General features: G+C 40.0%; 2 protein-coding genes across 4 annotated transcripts in view; one reads left to right on the forward strand and one right to left on the reverse strand.

The window, feature by feature from the left end:
- The window catches only part of acss2l (acyl-CoA synthetase short chain family member 2 like), a 133036-nt gene that overhangs the window by 66047 nt on the left and 48027 nt on the right, over nucleotides 1-18962 (reverse strand). The gene's annotated exons all lie outside the window — the stretch shown is intronic.
- The window catches only part of ndufv2 (NADH:ubiquinone oxidoreductase core subunit V2), a 54956-nt gene continuing 43627 nt past the window's right edge, over nucleotides 7634-18962 (forward strand). For both annotated transcript variants that reach the window (XM_059646229.1, XM_059646228.1), the window contains exon 1: nucleotides 7634-7752. In XM_059646229.1, coding sequence (XP_059502212.1) covers nucleotides 7678-7752 — 75 coding nt within the window. In that variant the 5' untranslated portion in view covers nucleotides 7634-7677. The remainder of the gene's footprint in view (nucleotides 7753-18962) is intronic.

The raw sequence follows: 18962 nt of genomic DNA on the forward strand, positions 1-18962 counted from the left end.
CAGATTTATTGGAATTTAACTTCAATAGAATAGTTAAGAACTGTATTTTTACTGGAGGAAGAGGGGTAAAAATTATGTGTTTCCCGTTCCTGATTGCTGTCCATTGACCACATCTAGGAAGTAATATGAGCAGACCTTGCTGCAGCAAGTTTGGAGTCAATTGTTCAAATAAAAGCAAAATGCTTTGCTGGAAATCTGAAGTAAAAACAGAAATTTCTGGGAAATTCAACAGGATTGGCAGAATGTGTGGTGAGAAGAACAGAGTTAATGTTGAGTCCAAAATAACTTTTCGGAACTGGAGAAGTTCAAATGTTCTACAGAGTAAACATATTGGATTTGAATATATTGAGTATATTTAAGACAGACAGATTTTTTTATTGGCAATTGGATCAAGGGTTGCAGGGAAAAGACTGAAGAATGGGGTTGAGAAACATTTTAGCCATGATCAAATATTGAAGCAGGCTTGTGGGCCAAATAGCCCTGTAATAGTGGCTGTAATAGGCTCTGATGAAGGGTCTAGGCCCGAAACGTCAGCTTTTGTGCTCCTGAGATGCTGCTTGGCCTGCTGTGTTCATCCAGCTCCACACTTTGTTATCTTGGGTTCTCCAGCATCTGTAGTTCCCATTATCACTGAGCCTAATTCTGTTCCTCTGTTTTATGGCCTTATGGAAACATGAACTCTGTTCCTCTCCTCAGATGCTGGTAGATCTACTGAGTTTCTCCAGCATTTCATGTTTCTGTTTTAGACTCAACTGTGATGTTCCCACAGTAACATTCATTTGCACAGGTTTGTGCATGAATTATTGTAATTTTCATTGAGGTACTGGGGCATTAAAGGTGCTGTTGCACTTTAATCCTGGAAGAAAGGTAAATGAAGAGGGGAAGAAAAATTAATAGGCATATTGATTACAGCAGCTCCACTATTACTCTAAAAGTGTTTTCCTTTAACACAATAGCCCTATAATTCTATATATTTCAATTTGCCTCTTCCTTTCAGTTATTTAATTTGCATTTCCAATTTTGTCAAGAGGGGGCACCAGAGACTGCTTCCTAATGAGATAGTATGTTGAAAACAATTTTTTCTTCAAGAACAAAGTATTTTCATGAGAGTTTTATTAGTTTAATTTCCTAATATTCAAACATTACGTTTGCAAACTCAGACATTTCAGCACTTGACCAAAGGGTTGAATATTACTGAAGAAAATGTTAACAAGGTTATGATTTTTTTTCAGAAGAAGGGTCTAGACCCAAAACGTCAGCTTTCCTGCTCCTCTGATGCTGCTTGACTGGCTGTGTCCATCCAGCTCGACACCTTGTTGTCTATGATAAAGCCCTGCTGTCTGCAAATTTAACAAAGAGAACACATTTGTATTGAATGTTCAATTAATAGACCACCAACAAACACCCATAAACCTTTAAGAACCATAGGAAACCGAAACAGGAGGAGACATGCTTTATTGAGTCTGCTAACCCATTCTATAAAGCTCCTTGGCACAATGCTAATTTCCTTTAGAAAATGTTTTTAAGAAATTTCATACAAATGTACTAGAGATAGGAGGAACTGCAGATGCTGGATAATCTGAGATAACAAGGTGTAGAGCTGGATGAACACAGTAGGCCAAGCAGCATCAGAGAAGCAGGAAAGCAGAGGGCCTAGACCCTTCTTCAGAAATGGGTGCCACACAATGCCACCTGAAGGTTGCAGGAACAGCACCTCATATTTCACTTCAGAAGCCTGCAGCCCAATGTGGACTTCACAAGCTTCAGAATCTCCTCTCCCCTAACTGTATCCCAAAACCAGCCCAGCTTGTCCATGCCTCCCTAACATGTCCTTCCTCCCAATTATCTCCTCCTCCCACCTCCAGCCCCACCCCATCTCCTAACTACTAACCTCATCCTGCCCTCTTGACCTGTCTGTTCTCCCTAGGCTGGCCTAACTCCCCACCTACACACACCTCTACTGGCTCCATTTCGCCTCTTTGACCTGCCTGTCTCCTCTCCATCTATCTTCTCCTTTATCCATCTTCGATCCATCTCCTCCCTCCACCATTTCTGACGAAGGGTCGAGGCCCGAAACATTTTCCTGCTCCTCTGATGCTGCTTGGCCTGCTGTGTTCATCCAGCTCTACACCTTGTTATCTCATACAAATGCAGGACTAGGTTCGTATCAGTACTGGATATGGAGACAAACTTGCAGCAATTAAATATTGTGTTAAATATTGGAATTTCCAACAGCCAAGCAGTCATTATTACAGGTGTAGAATGGAGTTGTACATTGGACCCTGCAGAATCACTAATGTAACAGACACTAAAGGAGTTGTCCAGGAAATTGATCATTCCTCTAGGCAATTCCTGTACTTTGGCAGCCCTCCGAAAGTCTCTGTTTAAATTGAAGACTTTGGAGAGTTCTGATAATTACTAAGGAATTGTAAGGCTATTAAGAAATTATGTAACTCCTTAGTAACCATTGAACTGACTTCATTACTAAACTCACATACCCCCTTAATTATGCCTCCCACAGACCCAACAGACCCTGATCTTATACCCCTGAGACTGAACCTTTCCTAACCTGCTCTGGACCTACTCACAGCCCCAACCTCTGGGACAGGAGCCCTCCACTTCTTCCAACCCCACAGATGACACCTGTCAACCTAAAATCCCCCCCTTCCCTCACCCCCGCATGACCCAATTTCTCCCATCCTCACAACCAACCTTAAACACTGCATAACAGCTAGCACACCCATGACATCTTGCAAAACTACCAGTTTGAGCCCTCTCTCTGGCAACAGACTTAAATTAGAAACAAAAAACGGAAATTGGTGGAAAAGTATAGTGGGTCTGGCAGCATCAGTGGAGAGAAAGCAGGGTTAATGTTTTGGGTCAAGTGACCCTTCCTTGGAACTTCACTTGACATGAAATAATTAACTCTTGATTTCTTTTCACTGATGCTGCCAGACCTGCTGAGCTTTTCCAGTGATTTCTGTATTTGCTTTTGACTTATAGCATTCACAATTCTTTCGATTTTGATTAAAGTGTTAAGTATTCTAATATCAAACCAGTGTGTTCACAAACTTGGTGTCCTAATTTAGCTGTGTTAAACTTGAAGACTATATCTTAACTTGTGTCAACTTCCATTCACCTATTATCAAAGTGCTCACAGATCTGTATCAAATTCCAGTCAAGAAAAGAGTTGGTATTAAAATTTTCATCCTTGTTTTCAAATCCTGCCATGGCCTAACCCCTCTTTGTCATTTCCTCCAGCCTTACAACTTTCAGGAATATCTGAGCTCTTCTAATTCTGGTTTTTCAAGCAACCCTGATTTTAATTGTTCCAGTATTGGTGGTCACACCTTCAGTTGCCTCAGACCTAAACTCTGATACTGATACTTCACTTCTATTTTAAGACACTCCTTGAATCAACTCTGGTCTTCTGGCCTAATACTTCCTTATGTGGCTTCATACTGAATTTTGTTTTAAAGTGCTCGGCTGAAACGCCATCAGATATTTTTGTAAAGTCCTGATAATGTAAATTGCAGTTGTTAATAGTAGTGCACTGCAGTAGGGTTATTTACTAGTTTCAGAACTCTGCTGGGCAGTTGGGAAGAGCAAGGATGATAAGAAAAAGTAGCATTTATTTCTGACATTATGATGCCCACAATAGCCATCGTAAGGTGTGATTAATATTTAATGTATTGTTAGTGTTGGTAAAAGACGAATTTCATCCAGGACCGTCAAGAAAATTCTTTGCTCTCTTAAAAAAAAAGCACTTGTATACCCAACTGACATTAAAAATCTCACAATTACTCTGTTTCAGAAGCCGTTGGGTGGAGGATAGAACTGGAGATGTTCATAAGCTTTTAATTTTAGATTTACACATTAATTAATCCTGTCACATTACACATTACCAAGTCTAATAAACCTGCTCACTGGTCAGTTCCAAAACATCGAAAACATTCTACAAACTCCTCAGCTGGCTACGGCAAATCTGATTCTTTTCCAGATAATATGTAGATTAAAGTCACCCATAATTATTGCCATACCTTGATCACAAATACCCAGTATATTTTGTCACACCTTGGACCAAATCATTTCTGTGGCACAAATGTTTCAGCAACTTCAGAATCACACTGAAGAACTTGGTTGCATGAGGAGTGCCATTCGTTTGCTGATTATTTTTTTCTTTAACATCATCTGCCAGTTTCAGTGCTGGTGAAGCATGAATTATGGGTTCCAAATGAGGTACCATGGTTACCTTCCCTACTCATAATATCAAACGTGTCTTCCTGCTGCTGGAAGCATGATCAATCTCTGTGATACCAAGGTCAACAAATTGCAAGAGAGGAAGTATAAAATAAATTGAGGCAAAGGCTCAGGGGCTTTAGCTTCAAGATAGGAGGCAGGATTTAACACTTTGTATTACTTGGGGGCAAACCGATCAAACAATGACCTTGTAGAAAAGGCATGATTGATTCATGAACGATGGTGATTCTTCTGATATTTAAAAATTGTCAATTAGTAGCACAGAACTTGAATACTTCCATTTGTTTTGGAAAGTGTGGTTTTCCCCTTGAATTGGTATTCTTGTAAAATGGTCTGATGAAAAGCTTTAACAAAATGCACCTTTATTCAGCAATGCTCATAATAAAAATCTCTTAACTAACTAAATGGGAATGGGTGATGTTGTGAGGACTCAAGCTTGGGTAAATGTAACAAATCAATGGGGTAGAGTTGAGAAAGCAGAGCAAAATAACTATGGAAAATGGAGGTCAAAGAATGGCAGGAAAATGCAGAGAGAAAACAAAACTAAAGAACAATCCAGAGAACATGTTACAAAGATAACAAAGAGAAATCAAAAGTCTCTGTATGTGAATGTGCATAGCATTCATAACAATATAAACAAACTGGGAACATAGATTGCAATAAATAAACTGAAATAAAGAACTGGAAATCTGAAACAAAAACAGGAATTGTACTCAGCAAACTTTCTCCAGCAATTTCTGTTTCCGTTTGAAATAAATATGATCCAATAACCATTCAGTGGAGGTGGCATAGGATGACAATGATTTGGTCCGAAATTTTGAGATATACATGACACTCAAGAAGAATAGGAAGCTAGGCTTAGATGCAGCACTCTTGATCAAATATGACATTGGTGTAATAGAGAAAATTTTGTTTCAGAAGGTCAGAATTTAAAATTAGCTTAGGTGGAGATAAGGACATAATGGGAAAGGACATCATAAGTGAGAGTGGTCTACAGGCTGCCTAAAAGTAACCACAATGTAGGATGAAATATACATGAATAAATATTTGTAGGAAAATTAATGTTTCATGATTAGTATAGTTTAGTTCAGGCTATTTTAGTTGATTAACCTAATATTATGCTATTCAGTTTGAACGCCAAACAAAACAGGACTTTATTAATGTGGGAAGCATTGGGAAGTCACTTCCTGGCATTTGAAATGTTGTATCCTGTGGTGGGTTCAGTTAGTTATTGGCCAGTAGTAATCTCCAGATGTCGATAAGGAAGATTCAGCAATTGTCAAACTGAGATGGTCATTGCCTTATACTTGTGTCACAAACATGTTACTTACCTGCCCAAGTCTGTATATTGTCCAGGTCTTGTTGCATGCAGATTTCAACCCTATCATCAGAATCCCCATGTTCTTTCCTCCCTTTGTAGCTACCTCACTTTTACTTAAATGGATTTATTATAAATATTCACCCCAACCAGTCGATGTAGATTTCACATTCTCACCTCTCCTGTCTTGGAGGTGATAATGGTGTCTTGTGGAAAGGTTTTGGAAAATCAGGAGGTCAGCCATTTTGAATAGCTGTAGAGTAATCATTGATGTCTTCTTTTAGACATACATACACATAAAATTATACATTGTTTGTGTATATTAATGAATAATGCAATATAAGTATACAATTTGTAAAATGTACATTTTCATGATGCAAATACTTTAGACTAGGTACATAAGTTATTGCTTTATATAGAAGCCTATCATATAGAGCTTATTACAATCTACATTAAATGTCTTGCAGTATAAATTAACATGTTGGAACTAACACATTAAAAGTTAAATGCATAGATGGCTGTAGACATCACTAGTATAAAATCGGGGTAACAGATAGGATAGGCATAGACCATAAGATATAGCAACAGAATTAATCCATTCAGCCCACTGAGTCTGCTTCACCATTTGATCATAGCTGATGCGTTTCTCAAGACTGCAACTAGTGGACCCTGTATCTTGGGATGCGCTGGCATTGGGGGGGACTCCAGAGAAGATTTACAAACAATAATCCTGGGCATGAAGGGCTTATGAGGAAAGATTCAGAACTCTGAGTCTGTACTCAATGGAGTTTTGAAGAATAGAACATAGAACACTACAGCGCAGTACAGGCCCATCGGCCCTCAATGTTGCACCGACCTATGAAACCAAACTGGAGCCCATCGGCCTTCCAGTTTGGTTTCATAGGTCGGTCCGCCTCCCCCTCTCTCCCTATTTATTCCAGAACCCTCACCCCATCCCCCTCTTTGATGAAGGGTCTAGGCCCGAAACATCAGCTTTTGTGCTCCTGAGATGCTGCTGGGCCTGCTGTGTTCATCCAGCCTCACATTTTATTATCTTGGAGCCCATCTAACCTATACTATTCCATTATTATCCATATGTTTATCCAATGCCCATTTACATACCCTTAAACTTGCCAAGTCTACTATTGTTGCAGGCAGGGCATTCCACACCCTTACTACTCTCTGAGTAAAGAACCTACCTCTGACATTTGCCCTATATCTATCATCCCTCATTGTAAAGCCTTGTCCCCTCGTGCTAGCCATCTCCATCCGAGGAAAAAGGCTCTCACTATTGATTCTATCTAATCCTCTGATCATCTTGTATGTGTCTATTAGGTCACCTCTTAACCTTCTTCTCTCTAACGAAAACAGCTTCAAGTCCCTCAGCCTTTCCTCATAAGACCATCCCTCCATACGAGGCAATATCCTGGTAAATCTCCTCTGCACCCTTTCCAATGCTTCCACATCCTTCCTATAAATGCGGTGACCAGAACTGTACGCAATACTCCAAGTGTGGTCGCACCAGAGTTTTGTACAGCTGCAACATAAATAAGGGAGTTGGGGAATCTCATTGAGGCTAACAGAATAGAGCCGTGAATAGTGGAAGAGAACAAGATGCTTCCACGACTAGGAAAGACTAGAACCTAAGGCACAGCCTTCAGAATTGACATGAAGAGGAATGTCTTTAGCCAGGGGCCGGTGAATTTGTGGAACACCTTGCTGCAGAATTCTGTGGAGGTCAAGTCATTGAGTATATTTGAAGCAAAAACGGATACGTTCTTAATTAGTGAGGTGTTCAAGGGTTATGGGGGGAACAAAAAGGCAGAACAGTGTTGAGAAACATATCAGTCATAATCAAATGATGGACTGATTCGATGGGTTGAATGGCCTAATTCTCTTTCCATGCGTTGTGGTCCTCATTTTAAACTCATTTACAGCTAGTCAGAAGTGGACTGTCAAGTTTCTATAAGCTCAGTTGGAGGTGGAGAGGTAACTTCTACAAAGCTATTTGGAGGTGCAGTCAGTAGGTGGAGGTCTTGTTCTGAGTTTGATTGTAGGGGCTGTGCGCCAGGCTGTGCAGTCGTTCAGTGATTGTATCGATGCTGCTGCTGCTGACTGGGAGTTGTACCGCCATGTTACTGTCAGGCCTGTTCCGTTCTGCCGTCTCACATTCGGTAAGGACCGACACCGCTTGTTCAGTCATCGCTCGTTATTTGAAATAGAGCGAGAGGGTCTGTTTTGTTTGCAGTATGGGGCTGTAAACTGTCTGAAAGGGAAGGATTTTGTTGATGCCGTCTGCAGGTTAGCCCAGTCCTGGCTGAGTTAACATGGCGGCGGCGGCGGCGGCTCGACCTTCAGAGAGTCGCTTCATCCAGGGCTCTGCACCTTCCTTCACCTTTAACCATCCACCGACTCTCACTGCTCTTCACGGCGTCAGCCTTCTTTTCACGCTTTGCCCTATTTCAGGCTGATTCCGTTTTTAGGGGCTGAACGGGTGAATTGTTTAGCAACCCCGAGATTTGTATCCAAATTGTTTTCCACTGCTTGTTAATTTAAGAATTTCTGATAAATATTAGTGCTCACTTCCTTTGAATTGTCTTGCTCGTTACCGGGTTACCTTCCTTCTTTGATTTAGTACCTTTTTTGTAACATTTTGTGACCATGGAAGTAAAAGGAACAAGAGGAGTCCGTTCGGCCCCTCGAACTTGTTTCTGCAATTTGATCGGATCTGGCTGATTGGACATTCCTTACATCCACTTTTCTGCTTTTACCCCGTAATTCCCTACTGATCAATAATTTATCTACCTTGGATTTAAACATACACAAGGTCTAAACTCCATTACTTCCTGTTGCAAGGAATTACAAAAACTCTGCACCCTCAGAGAATAAATTGTTCCTCATGTTAGTATTAAATTGGCAACCCTTTATTGTGAGATGATGTTCTCTGGCCCTAGACTCTTCCTGCCAAGCTCTCAAGAATCCAAATGTCTCAATGAACCCTGCACCACTGACGCTTAGTACATACTGCTGCTACTATCTACAAGATGTATGCAGAAGTTCGTCAAAGATCCTCAGATAGCATCCTCCAAACCGACAACCACTTCCACCTAGAAGGACAAAGGCAGCAGATAGAATCATGTAGCATGGAAACAGACCCCTCAGTCCAAACAGCCTATGCCAACCGTAATCCCACACTAATCTAGTCCCAATTGTCTGCGCTTGACCCATTTTCCCTCCAAATCATTCTTATTTGGGTACTTAACCAAATGTCTTTTAAAATGTTGAGACTGTACCCGCATCTACCACTTTCTCTGGAAGTTAATTCCACACATGAACCACTCTCTATTTTAAAAGTTGCCCCTCATGTCCTTTTTGAATCTTTCTCCTCTCACCTTTAAAATACACCCTCCCCCCAGTCTTGAAATCCTCTGCCATAGGGAAAAAAAACACCCACCGTTCGCCTTGCCTATACCCATCATGGTTTTTAAAACCTCCATAAAGGTCACCACTGTTAGGTTCGTTTTTCAGAGAGCCTCATGGATTGATGCAATAACAAGATACTGACCCAGCTACAAAAACACAATCCTTTTTTATTAAGCAAGTACAAGCTGTGGAGGATCGCAGTACTCAACCCAGGCACAGAGTGCTAACTTCTGTAAGCGATTCTCCCTGAACAGCGGACAGTCCCTGCTTTTTATACTCTATGAATTGGCTGATACATAAACAATGACTACATTTGGAACATAAAGAAAACAGGATACAGCATTGATCATTCACAAAGTGACTGATAATGACAGGGTGCAATTTCAAGTCGCAGACGTATCTGGCTTGAACAAAGGTCACTGACTTGGCCATTTCAGTAGAAACAGAAAATTTCATCCCCTTACAGAATTACAAATGTTTCACACCTTTACAGACGTTTCCCACCCAATCCTGTTTGGGCAGGAAGTTTAAGACAGTTTCCATGTACCCCTGTGTAAGAAGATAAGGAGCATAAAAATTAATGGGATGTTATCCCATTAACATCTCAATCACCACTTTCAAACTCTTCTTCAAGCCACTCACCATCTTGACTTGGAAATATACTGCTGTTCTTTCACTGTCACTGAATCAACATCCTGGAATTTCCTCCCTAAAGGCATTGTGGGTCAACCTACAGCAGGTGGACTTGGTAACTTGCTCAAAAAATTGAATCAAGTTTGTGAGACACAACTTTCCTCACACAAAACTATGGTGACTAACCCTAATCAATTTTTGCCTCTCTAAATGTCCATCTTTTGTGATCACCTCCAGCAATTTACCCACAATCGAAGTCAGACTCACAGGTCTATAGTTCCCCAGTTTCTTCTTAACCTTTCTTAGACAAAGGTACAACATTAGCCACTGTCTAGTCATCAGGCACCTCATCCATAGTTATAGCTGATGCAAATATTTCTGCAAGGGGTCTTGTAATTTCTTCCTTTACTTCCCATTAGATTAGGTCCTGGAGACTTATCCACCTATAAATTCCCTAAGACTTTCCAAGCTTCCTTTTCTGTAATCTGAACTGTCTTTCAAACATCACAGTTTGTTTCTGTGCAGTTTTTAGATTCCATTTCTTTTTCCACATTAAAAAATATTCATTTAGTATCTCTCACATCTCTTGGATTTCAACACAAAGATGATCCCCTTGATCTTTAAGAAGCCCTACTGTCTCTCAGTTACCGTTTTGCTGTTAATGTATTTGTAGAATCTCTTTGGATTATCCTTAACCTTATCTGACAATGCTGTCTCATATCTTTGCCTTCCTGATTTCTCTCTCAAGAATGCCCCTACACTCTTTTTATATTAAGAGATTCAATTGAACCAAGTTGACTATATCTAAAATAAGATTCTGTTTTATTCTTGACTAGAACCTCAATATCTTTATTCATCCATTGTTCCTTAATCTTAGTCTTTCCCTTCACTCTAAACAACATAACGCCTCTGAACTCTCATCTTCACACTCTTGAATGCGTTCCGCTTTTACCTATAAACAGTCTACTCCAATCAACGTTTGAAAGTTCTTGTCTCATACCGTTAAAATTTGCCTTACTCCAATTAAAATCGTTAACTTTTCGGAAGGCTTATCTTTTTCCATAATCATTTTGAAACCAACCGAATTATAATCACTAGACCTAAAGTGTTCCTCCACTTTTACTTCAGTCACCTTCCCTGCCTTATCGTCCAAAAGGAGGTCTAGGTTTGCTCCTTCTCTAGTTGGAGCATCCACATATTGATAAAGAAAATTTTCTTGAACACATTTGACAAATTCTTCACCATCCAAACCTTTAACACTATGGTAGCCCCAATCTATGTTTGGAAAGTTAAAACCCCCACGATCACCACCCTATTATTCTTACAGAGATCTCCGTACAAATTTGTTTCTTAACTTCCCTCTTTATTATAGGGGGCTGATAGTATGATCACATCAAAGTGATCTTTCCTTTCTTATTTGTAATTCTTGTCCATATATTTTCACTGTACGATTTTTCAGAAATATCTTCCATTGTCCATAGGGCGACATGGTGGCACCGTGGTTAGCACTGCTGACTCACAGCACCAGGGACCCGGGTTCGATTCCAGTCTTGGGTGACTATGTGGAGTTTGCACATTCTCCCCGTGTCTGTGTGGATTTCCTCCGGGTGCTCTGGTCTCCTCCCACAGTCCAGAGATGTGCAGGGTAGGTGGATTGGCCGTGCAAAATTGCCCTTAGTGCTCAGGGAGGTGTACATTAGGTGGGTTGTTGGGGATGTAGGTCTGGGTGGGATATTCTAAGGTTCGGTGTGGACTTGTTGGGCTGAAGGGCCTGTTTCCACACTGTAGGGATTCTAATTCTAGTTACAGCAATAATGTATTCATTAATCAAAAATGTAACCTCTCTTTTCTTACCTCCAATGGATAGACAATAAATGCCAGCCACTGATACAGACATCTCTCAAATGAATAAAAAAAATCACCTTTCATTCCTCTAAACTCCAGTGAGTAGACTCCCACCCTGATGAATCTCTGACAATCCCTCCAATAACAGGGATCTCCCTTGTGAAATCTTTCTGACCTACTTAATGAAACAATATCTGTTATTAAATAAGGGAACCAAGACTGCTGATTGTCCAAATGTGGCCTTACCAGCACCTTGTACAGTTGCATTAAGACATCCCTACTTATGTAACCAGGAGAAGTAGAAGTGATTTTGTTTTGGCAGGAAAATTGAAGAAAGGCAGTAAAGACTAAATACTTTTAGTTGTTTCTGTTCCTGAATCTACAAGATTGTAAGTGTGTATGAGTGGCAGGCTGAGTTAAGACTGGTGAACAGTATATAGGATCCAGAGCTTTTTTCTGTAGAGGCATATACCTCAAAAGCAGGGAAGTTGTACTCGATACTTTAGAAACAGCTCAGATCCCAGCAAGAATATTGGGAACATTTCTGGGCACTGCACTTTAGGAAGTAAGTCCTGGACCTATATGTCACAAAAGGTAGGTACATTAACTAACTAAGAAATCAAAGAATATCTGTCTTTAATCAAAATAGTGTTACATTTTTGAGATGGTTTTGATGAACTATACATACAGTACTGTGTTTTGACCTCCCTATTTAAAGAACAATACACTTGTATTGCAGGGTGTTCAGAGAAGGTTCATTAAGCTATTCATAAAATGAAGGGATTATTCATAAGGAAAGGTTGAACTAGTACTCCTTGGAGTTTAGAGTGAAAGGTGGTCTTTAAACAAACTTGCAAGGGTGTTGGCTAGGATAGATGTTGAGGGGATGTTTTGGCAATGTGTGCAATTCTATAATGAGGAGTACAGTTTCAGAATAAGGGGACTTCCCATTTATGTGCCTAGTTATTAAACTTTGAAATTCTGTATCCTAGAGACAGTGAAGCTCATTTAAGCCTTAGTTGGAGAGATTGTTGATCTACCAGGGAGTCAAGGATTATAGGACTCAAGACAGGAAAATGAAGTTAAGAGCTTGATCAGATCATGGACAACAGAGCTGACCAGGACCATTAATATCAAGGCAGCATTTAACAGTCTGAAAGGGGAAAAACTCTCTTGTTGGACTCATACTTAGTACAGGAAGACAGTTCTGATTTTTGGAGATCTGTAATCTCAGTTCAAGGACGTAACTACAGGAGCTCCTCAGGGTAGATATTTTTCATCAACCTGTTTAGATGTATTGTGGCTCCTCTGGAGTGAAACTTGAATCTTGGTCTTCCAGGTCAGAGTTGGGGATACTACCACTGCAACACAGCAGTCTGTTTTCTCCCCCCAATCAAATCTTTTTCAAAGACATTATTACGTACCTCTGGAGCAGGTGGGACTTAAGACTGGGTCTCCTAGCTCAGAGGTAGGACACTACACTACCACCATTCCTTAACAGCCTCCATCCTTGGGTCCAACCATCGTCAGCTGCTTCATTGATGACGTTCGCTTGAACGTGAAATCAGTCATGGGGATGTTTGTTGATCGTTGCACCATGTTCAACACCATTTGTGACTGTGAAACTAAAGCGATCTGTTCATGTACAAAAAGGCCTAGGAACATTCAGTTTTGGGCTGATAAATGGCAAGTAAATTTGCATGACAAGTTCCAGTCCTTGCCCAAATCCAATTACTTCATGATGGTGAATGGCATAATCGTCACTGAATCCCCTACTGTGAACATCCTGAGGGATACCATTGATCAGAAATTTACTGTACTAGCAATATAAATTCTGTAGCTACAAGAGAAAATCAGAGGCTAGGAATTCTGTAGCAAATAACTCGCCTAGTGTTTCCACAAAGTCTGTCTACCAGCTTCAAGGCACAAGTCTGAAGGAACATTCCTGACTTGCATGGATGAGTTCAGCTTCAACAACGCTCCAGAGGCTTGACACCGTCCAGGTCATAGCATTGATTCACATTCTTTTCACCACCTTAGATATTCACTTGCTCCACCTTTGCAGTGGAAGTAATATATAACACCAAGACTAAACTGAAATAAGGATAATTACAAAGGTATGAGGGCAAAGCTGGCTTCATGAGGGAAAATTCATGTCTGACAAATTAATTATAATTTTTAGTGGAGGTAACATGCAGGATAGATCAATGGGAACCAGTAGATGCAATTTATTGATTTCTAGAAAGTGCAATCCATAAATGTTATTTACAAAGATAAGCGGCAATGGTGTTGGGGTTTGCTGTATTAACTTGAATAGAGGATTGTCTAATAAAAGAAGACAGAGAATTGGGATAAGGGAACTAGCAAGTAGTGGAGTCTCTCGGGAATCGCTGCTGGGACCATAGTTAATTCCAGTATGTATTGATGACGCAGATAAGAGATGAGAATGTAATATTGTTTGCAGATTACACAAAAATAGGTGGGAAGGCAAGTGGTGAGGATGATCAAGTCTACATAGGGATATAGACAAGTTATGACAGGGAACAGAAACTTGTCAGATGGAACATAATGCAGGAAAATGTGGGATTGTGCACTTTACCAGGAAGAATAGAACAGCTGATTATTATTTAAACAGGGAGGAACCGCTGAACAGTGCAGCGCACAGGGATTTTGGGGTCCTCCTGCATGAAATGCAAAAAGCTAGCTGTTCAACAGGGTTTTGCAAGGAAGACAAGTGGACTGTTGTCCTTTATTTCAAAGGAAAGAGTGTAAAAATAGGGAGGTCTTTGAGCTAAAACTATACAAAGGTACAAGTTGAGCTGTTCTGGTCCTTTTTTTTAAAGAAAAGTTATACTGGTATTGGATGCAGTCCAGAAAACGTTCGTTAGGTTGATTGAGGCTATGGAAGCATTTTACTACGAGAAACTGAGTAGGTAATAAGGGAATCATGGCTTATGGGGGAAAATACCGGAAAATGGAATTGAGGGTTCACATGAGTTATCACTGAATGATTAACTTGCGTTCACATTCTTAGACTTTATGGTTGAGACATTCGGTGGGCAAAAAATTGCAAAAGAGGATGTGTTAAATTGGCTGATTGAGAGATCAAAATTGACACGTCAGCAGAACCAGATGAGCACTGATGATACTAAAAAAAGTAGCTGAAATTGAAGAGGCAATGGTCATAATCTTCCGATTCTTCTGAAGTTTGGGAATAGCGCCGCAGCAATGGGGAATTACAAACCTGCCACCATCCTTGTTTAGAAAAGTGTAAAATGAAACCTAGCAGTGATTGGAAGTATTTTGAGAACAATAATTCAGAACAAAATTAAGTCACTTTTATGAATGTGGATTAATTAAGGAAAACCAGTGCAAATTTAAGAACAAACAATGTTTAATTTGTTTCAAGTTTTCAGACTAACATAGAAAGCTGTTTAGAACGATGCAGTAAACACTGATTACTGAAACACATTTTTTAAAGTGCCACATAATAGGTTTGTCTGTAAAATGAAGCTTATGGACTGAAAGGGACAGTGCCGGCAAGGATAGAAAGTTGGCTGCGTGACAGGAATATAGGGTAGTGGTGCATGGATTTTTTTTGGAAGAAAATATTTAGTGGGATTCTTGGGTGCTTCGTGTTAGGCACATAGACTTCTATACACAAGGCTCAATCTCAAAACCTGCAAATGACACAAAACCTAGCTGTATTGTTAACTATGAGAATGATACTGATTGCTGTCATCTCTTCAGATCTATGGAGTTGTAGACATTTACCAAATGTGGTGAGTGTTACACTTTGGTATGTAGAATGAGGAAGGGTAGAGTTTTAAAGAGCAGTAGAAGGATCTGGCAATACTTGTGCACAAATTGGAGGTGACAGGGTGGGTTACAAAAGTGGTTAACAAAGTCTGTTGAGTTTTATAAAATGGTGCATAGAGTACAAATGCAAGGATATTATGGTGAAACTTTGTTACAAACGCCAGTTCGGCCTCAGCTGGAGTATTGTATCTAATTCTCTTTGAAGTTATTACTGAACTTACTTCAGGCAATACGTACCAGATCCTAACCACTTGTTGTGCAGAAAGATATGAAGATTAAGGCTATATATAAAAAGAAATAAAAAGGAATGTTCCTGGGGATACGAAAGTTCAGTAACTGGGATAGAAGAAGTTGAAACTGTTCACCTTGGATAAGAGAAGGCTGTGAGGTGATTTGATGGGTTCAGAATCATGATGTCTGAGCAGAATAGTTGGAGAGAAATTGTTTTTATTTGTTGAAAATCTTTTACCTATCAAGTGGTCAGGATCTGGAATGCCATTTCAGAGAGCACTGTGGAGGCAGATTATTTTATAAGTTACAAAAGGGAATTGACCAATTATCTAAAGAGGAAATATTTACAGCTCATTATAGGTTAAAGCCAGGAAGTGGTACTAGCTAACCAGTTCTTAAGCAACACTTGTAAAATAGGTCAAAAAGACCTCCATGATGAAATTTCTATGCAAGCACTTCATTTTGTGTGGAACAACTGGATGGGCACGAATCTTGCAAGTTATTATGGGGAGATTTGGTAAGAAATTCAGAATCATTTTTGATCCAATAAATGAGGAACTATTTCCAGTGGCAGAGGTAAGGCAATGGGCAGAAGAATTGAATGGAAAAAAAAATGGAGTGGATTATAATTTGATTGCACTGTGGTGGATGCAAATTTAATCATAGTTTTCAAGATGGTGTTCAGTAAATGACTATGGGAGGGCTGTTGTGAAGCAGTGGTAGTATCCCTACCTTTGAACCATGAGGTCTGGATTCAAGTCCCATCTGTTCCAGAGGTGTGTAAAACATCTTTGAACAGGTCAATTAGAAAATAGGTTTTTAAAAAAAAATTAGCATCATGGGACAAGGAACAGGGAAGTGGGACTAATTGACCAGCTATTTCAATACTTAGCATTGGCAAAATGGACTTAATTGCTGCCAAAGCTGAATATTAGACTGTTTGTTGAACAGAAAATTTTCTTTATTAGAAAGGAGACCTCTACTAGATTGTGATAGTCGGTAAATAAAATCTAATTTTATATCTGCTTCTTCAAGTTCTACTTCACAGCCATCAAGTTTATATCATTTTAATTGTATAATCTTTTCTACAGGAACAAAATCAACATTCAAACTGCTTTACATGTTGAACATACATAGCAGATATGTCGAGTTTTTGATAAAATTGAAAACATAAACTATGTAATGGAATTAGAACACTTCCACCTGCCTGGGAAGGTCTATAGAAGGCAATAACAGTACAGCAGCTTCTACTAAACACTATGGAACATCAGTTTTTTTGGATACCTTTGCTTTCAGTGGCTGCATTTATAAATTTATCCAGTCTGAAGTTATGTCACTAGATAAATCACTTTGCTGTTGTGCATGGCATGCACTGGTTGGAGCACCAGCACATTCTTTAGTTGACCTTGGAGCTATGAAAGGCAATTAAACACCAGTACAAATTTGCTGATAAATCATTTTGAATGCACTTAGGTGAAGAATAAATTTAATTAGCTGATGATAAAAGTCGTTTTCTTCATTTTACCCAACTGGATTCTTTGTTTTAACGAACAGAAGTTCCCCAGTAGCTCAACTGATAGATAAACTGGTCAGTTAAAAATGCAAAGAATGTTACCATACGGGGTCAATTTAGGGACCCTATTAGAAATGAGAATCGGTTTTCTAGCTTGATGTGAAATTAGACACAGAAATAGGCAAGACTGGAAGATTTGAAATTGCAGTGCTACTCTTCCTGGACTGTTTTATGACGTGGAAATGCCAGTGTTGGACTGAGGTGGACAAAGTCAGAAGTCACACAACAGCAGGTTATAGTCCAACAGATTTACTTGAAATCACAAGTTTTCGGAACACAGCCCTTTCATCAGGTGTAGTAAGAGAAAAGAGCACACAAACATAATTTATAGGCAGAGAGATCAAGGGTTGAGAGTTCAAAAGATCATGCAACTGGTGTGAGTGGAATGTCAGATAATAAGTCTCTGCAGGTGACTGAGAGTTAGACTGTCAGTCAAGTGTCAGCAGCTGCATAACCAGCAGAGGGATGATCAATAATCCAATTAAATGAGGCAGAGAGATAATTGCAAAAGATTAAAAATAAAGTGGTGCTGGAGACAAACAAAATGTCTGGAATAACATGATAGGTACGAGTAGCATGCTGAGGGTCTAACCAAAATAATAGGTGATTCAAAACTGTACAAGATCATAATTTATCAAGGCGATGGTGTTAAAACAGGACAGTAAGGAAGATTCTACAGGTACAGAATAGTGTGGTGGGGTCACGTGTATTGCGACATGAAGCCAAGATCACTTTGCACAACATTCAGTACCCTCCAGTCTTCTGGGACATCATACGTGGCTAACGATAGTGCAAATATATCAGCCAGTGCCCCTGCAATTTCTTCTCTAGCCTCTTGTAGGGTTCTTGGATTTATCCTATCAGAACCGAGATTTATCCATCTGCCCAACAGAGCTGTCAAAACAGTAAGAAAGAGTAAGACAAAGTAAGACAGAGTAAGACAAAACAGTAAGGTCATAATTTATTATGGAGATGATGTCAAAACAGGACAGTAAGAAAGATCTTACAGGTACAGAATAGTGTGGTGGGATCACATGGGGTACAACATGAACCCAAGATCACAGTTAAGGTCGTCTTCAAGGGAACGGAACCTGGCTATCAGTTTCTGCTTGGCAATTTTGTGTTGTTGTATATCACGAAGTATGCCAATCCAACCAAAGAACACATCTGTCAACTCAACAGACTGATCAAGATCTTCAGAGTATCCTATGCACCCTCATCCCGTGTACTTCTCGCCTAGGAGACTTCTCTTGCCTTCTGAAGATGCACAAAGCCAATGCACCTGGACGTCCCATCATATCAGGGAATGGGACCTTGTGTAAGAACCTCACTGGCCAATGTTACCTATCTCATATGCAGCAGGCAAGGATGCCACAAGGCATGGTATATGCAGACCCTATGACAATGGATGAATGGACACCATGCAACAATTGCCAGACAGAGATGTTCCCTCCTAGTCGGGGAACATTTCAGCAGTCAAGGGCATTCAGCCTCTGATCTTCGGGTAAGTGTCCTCCAAGGAGGACCTCAAGATATACCACAATGCGAAATTGCTGAACAGAGAATGATAGCCAAGTTCCATACCCATGAAGATGGCCTCAACTGTGATAGAGTCGTAGAGTCCTATGGCATGGAGACAGGCCCTTCAGCCCAAACAACAGGTCTATGCTGACCAAAGTGTCCATCCACGCTAACCCCATTTCTCTGCACTTAGTCCATATCCCTCTAAACCTTTACTATCCTTGTATTTGGCCAAATACCTTTTAAATGATAACGTACCTGCCTCATCCACTTCGGCTGGCAGCTTGTTCCATATGCATACCACACTCTTTTTAAAAAAAAAAGTTGCCCCTCAGGTTC

This window comes from Stegostoma tigrinum, chromosome 5, assembly GCF_030684315.1.
Source record: "Stegostoma tigrinum isolate sSteTig4 chromosome 5, sSteTig4.hap1, whole genome shotgun sequence".
Classification (NCBI taxonomy): Eukaryota; Metazoa; Chordata; class Chondrichthyes; order Orectolobiformes; family Stegostomatidae; genus Stegostoma; species Stegostoma tigrinum.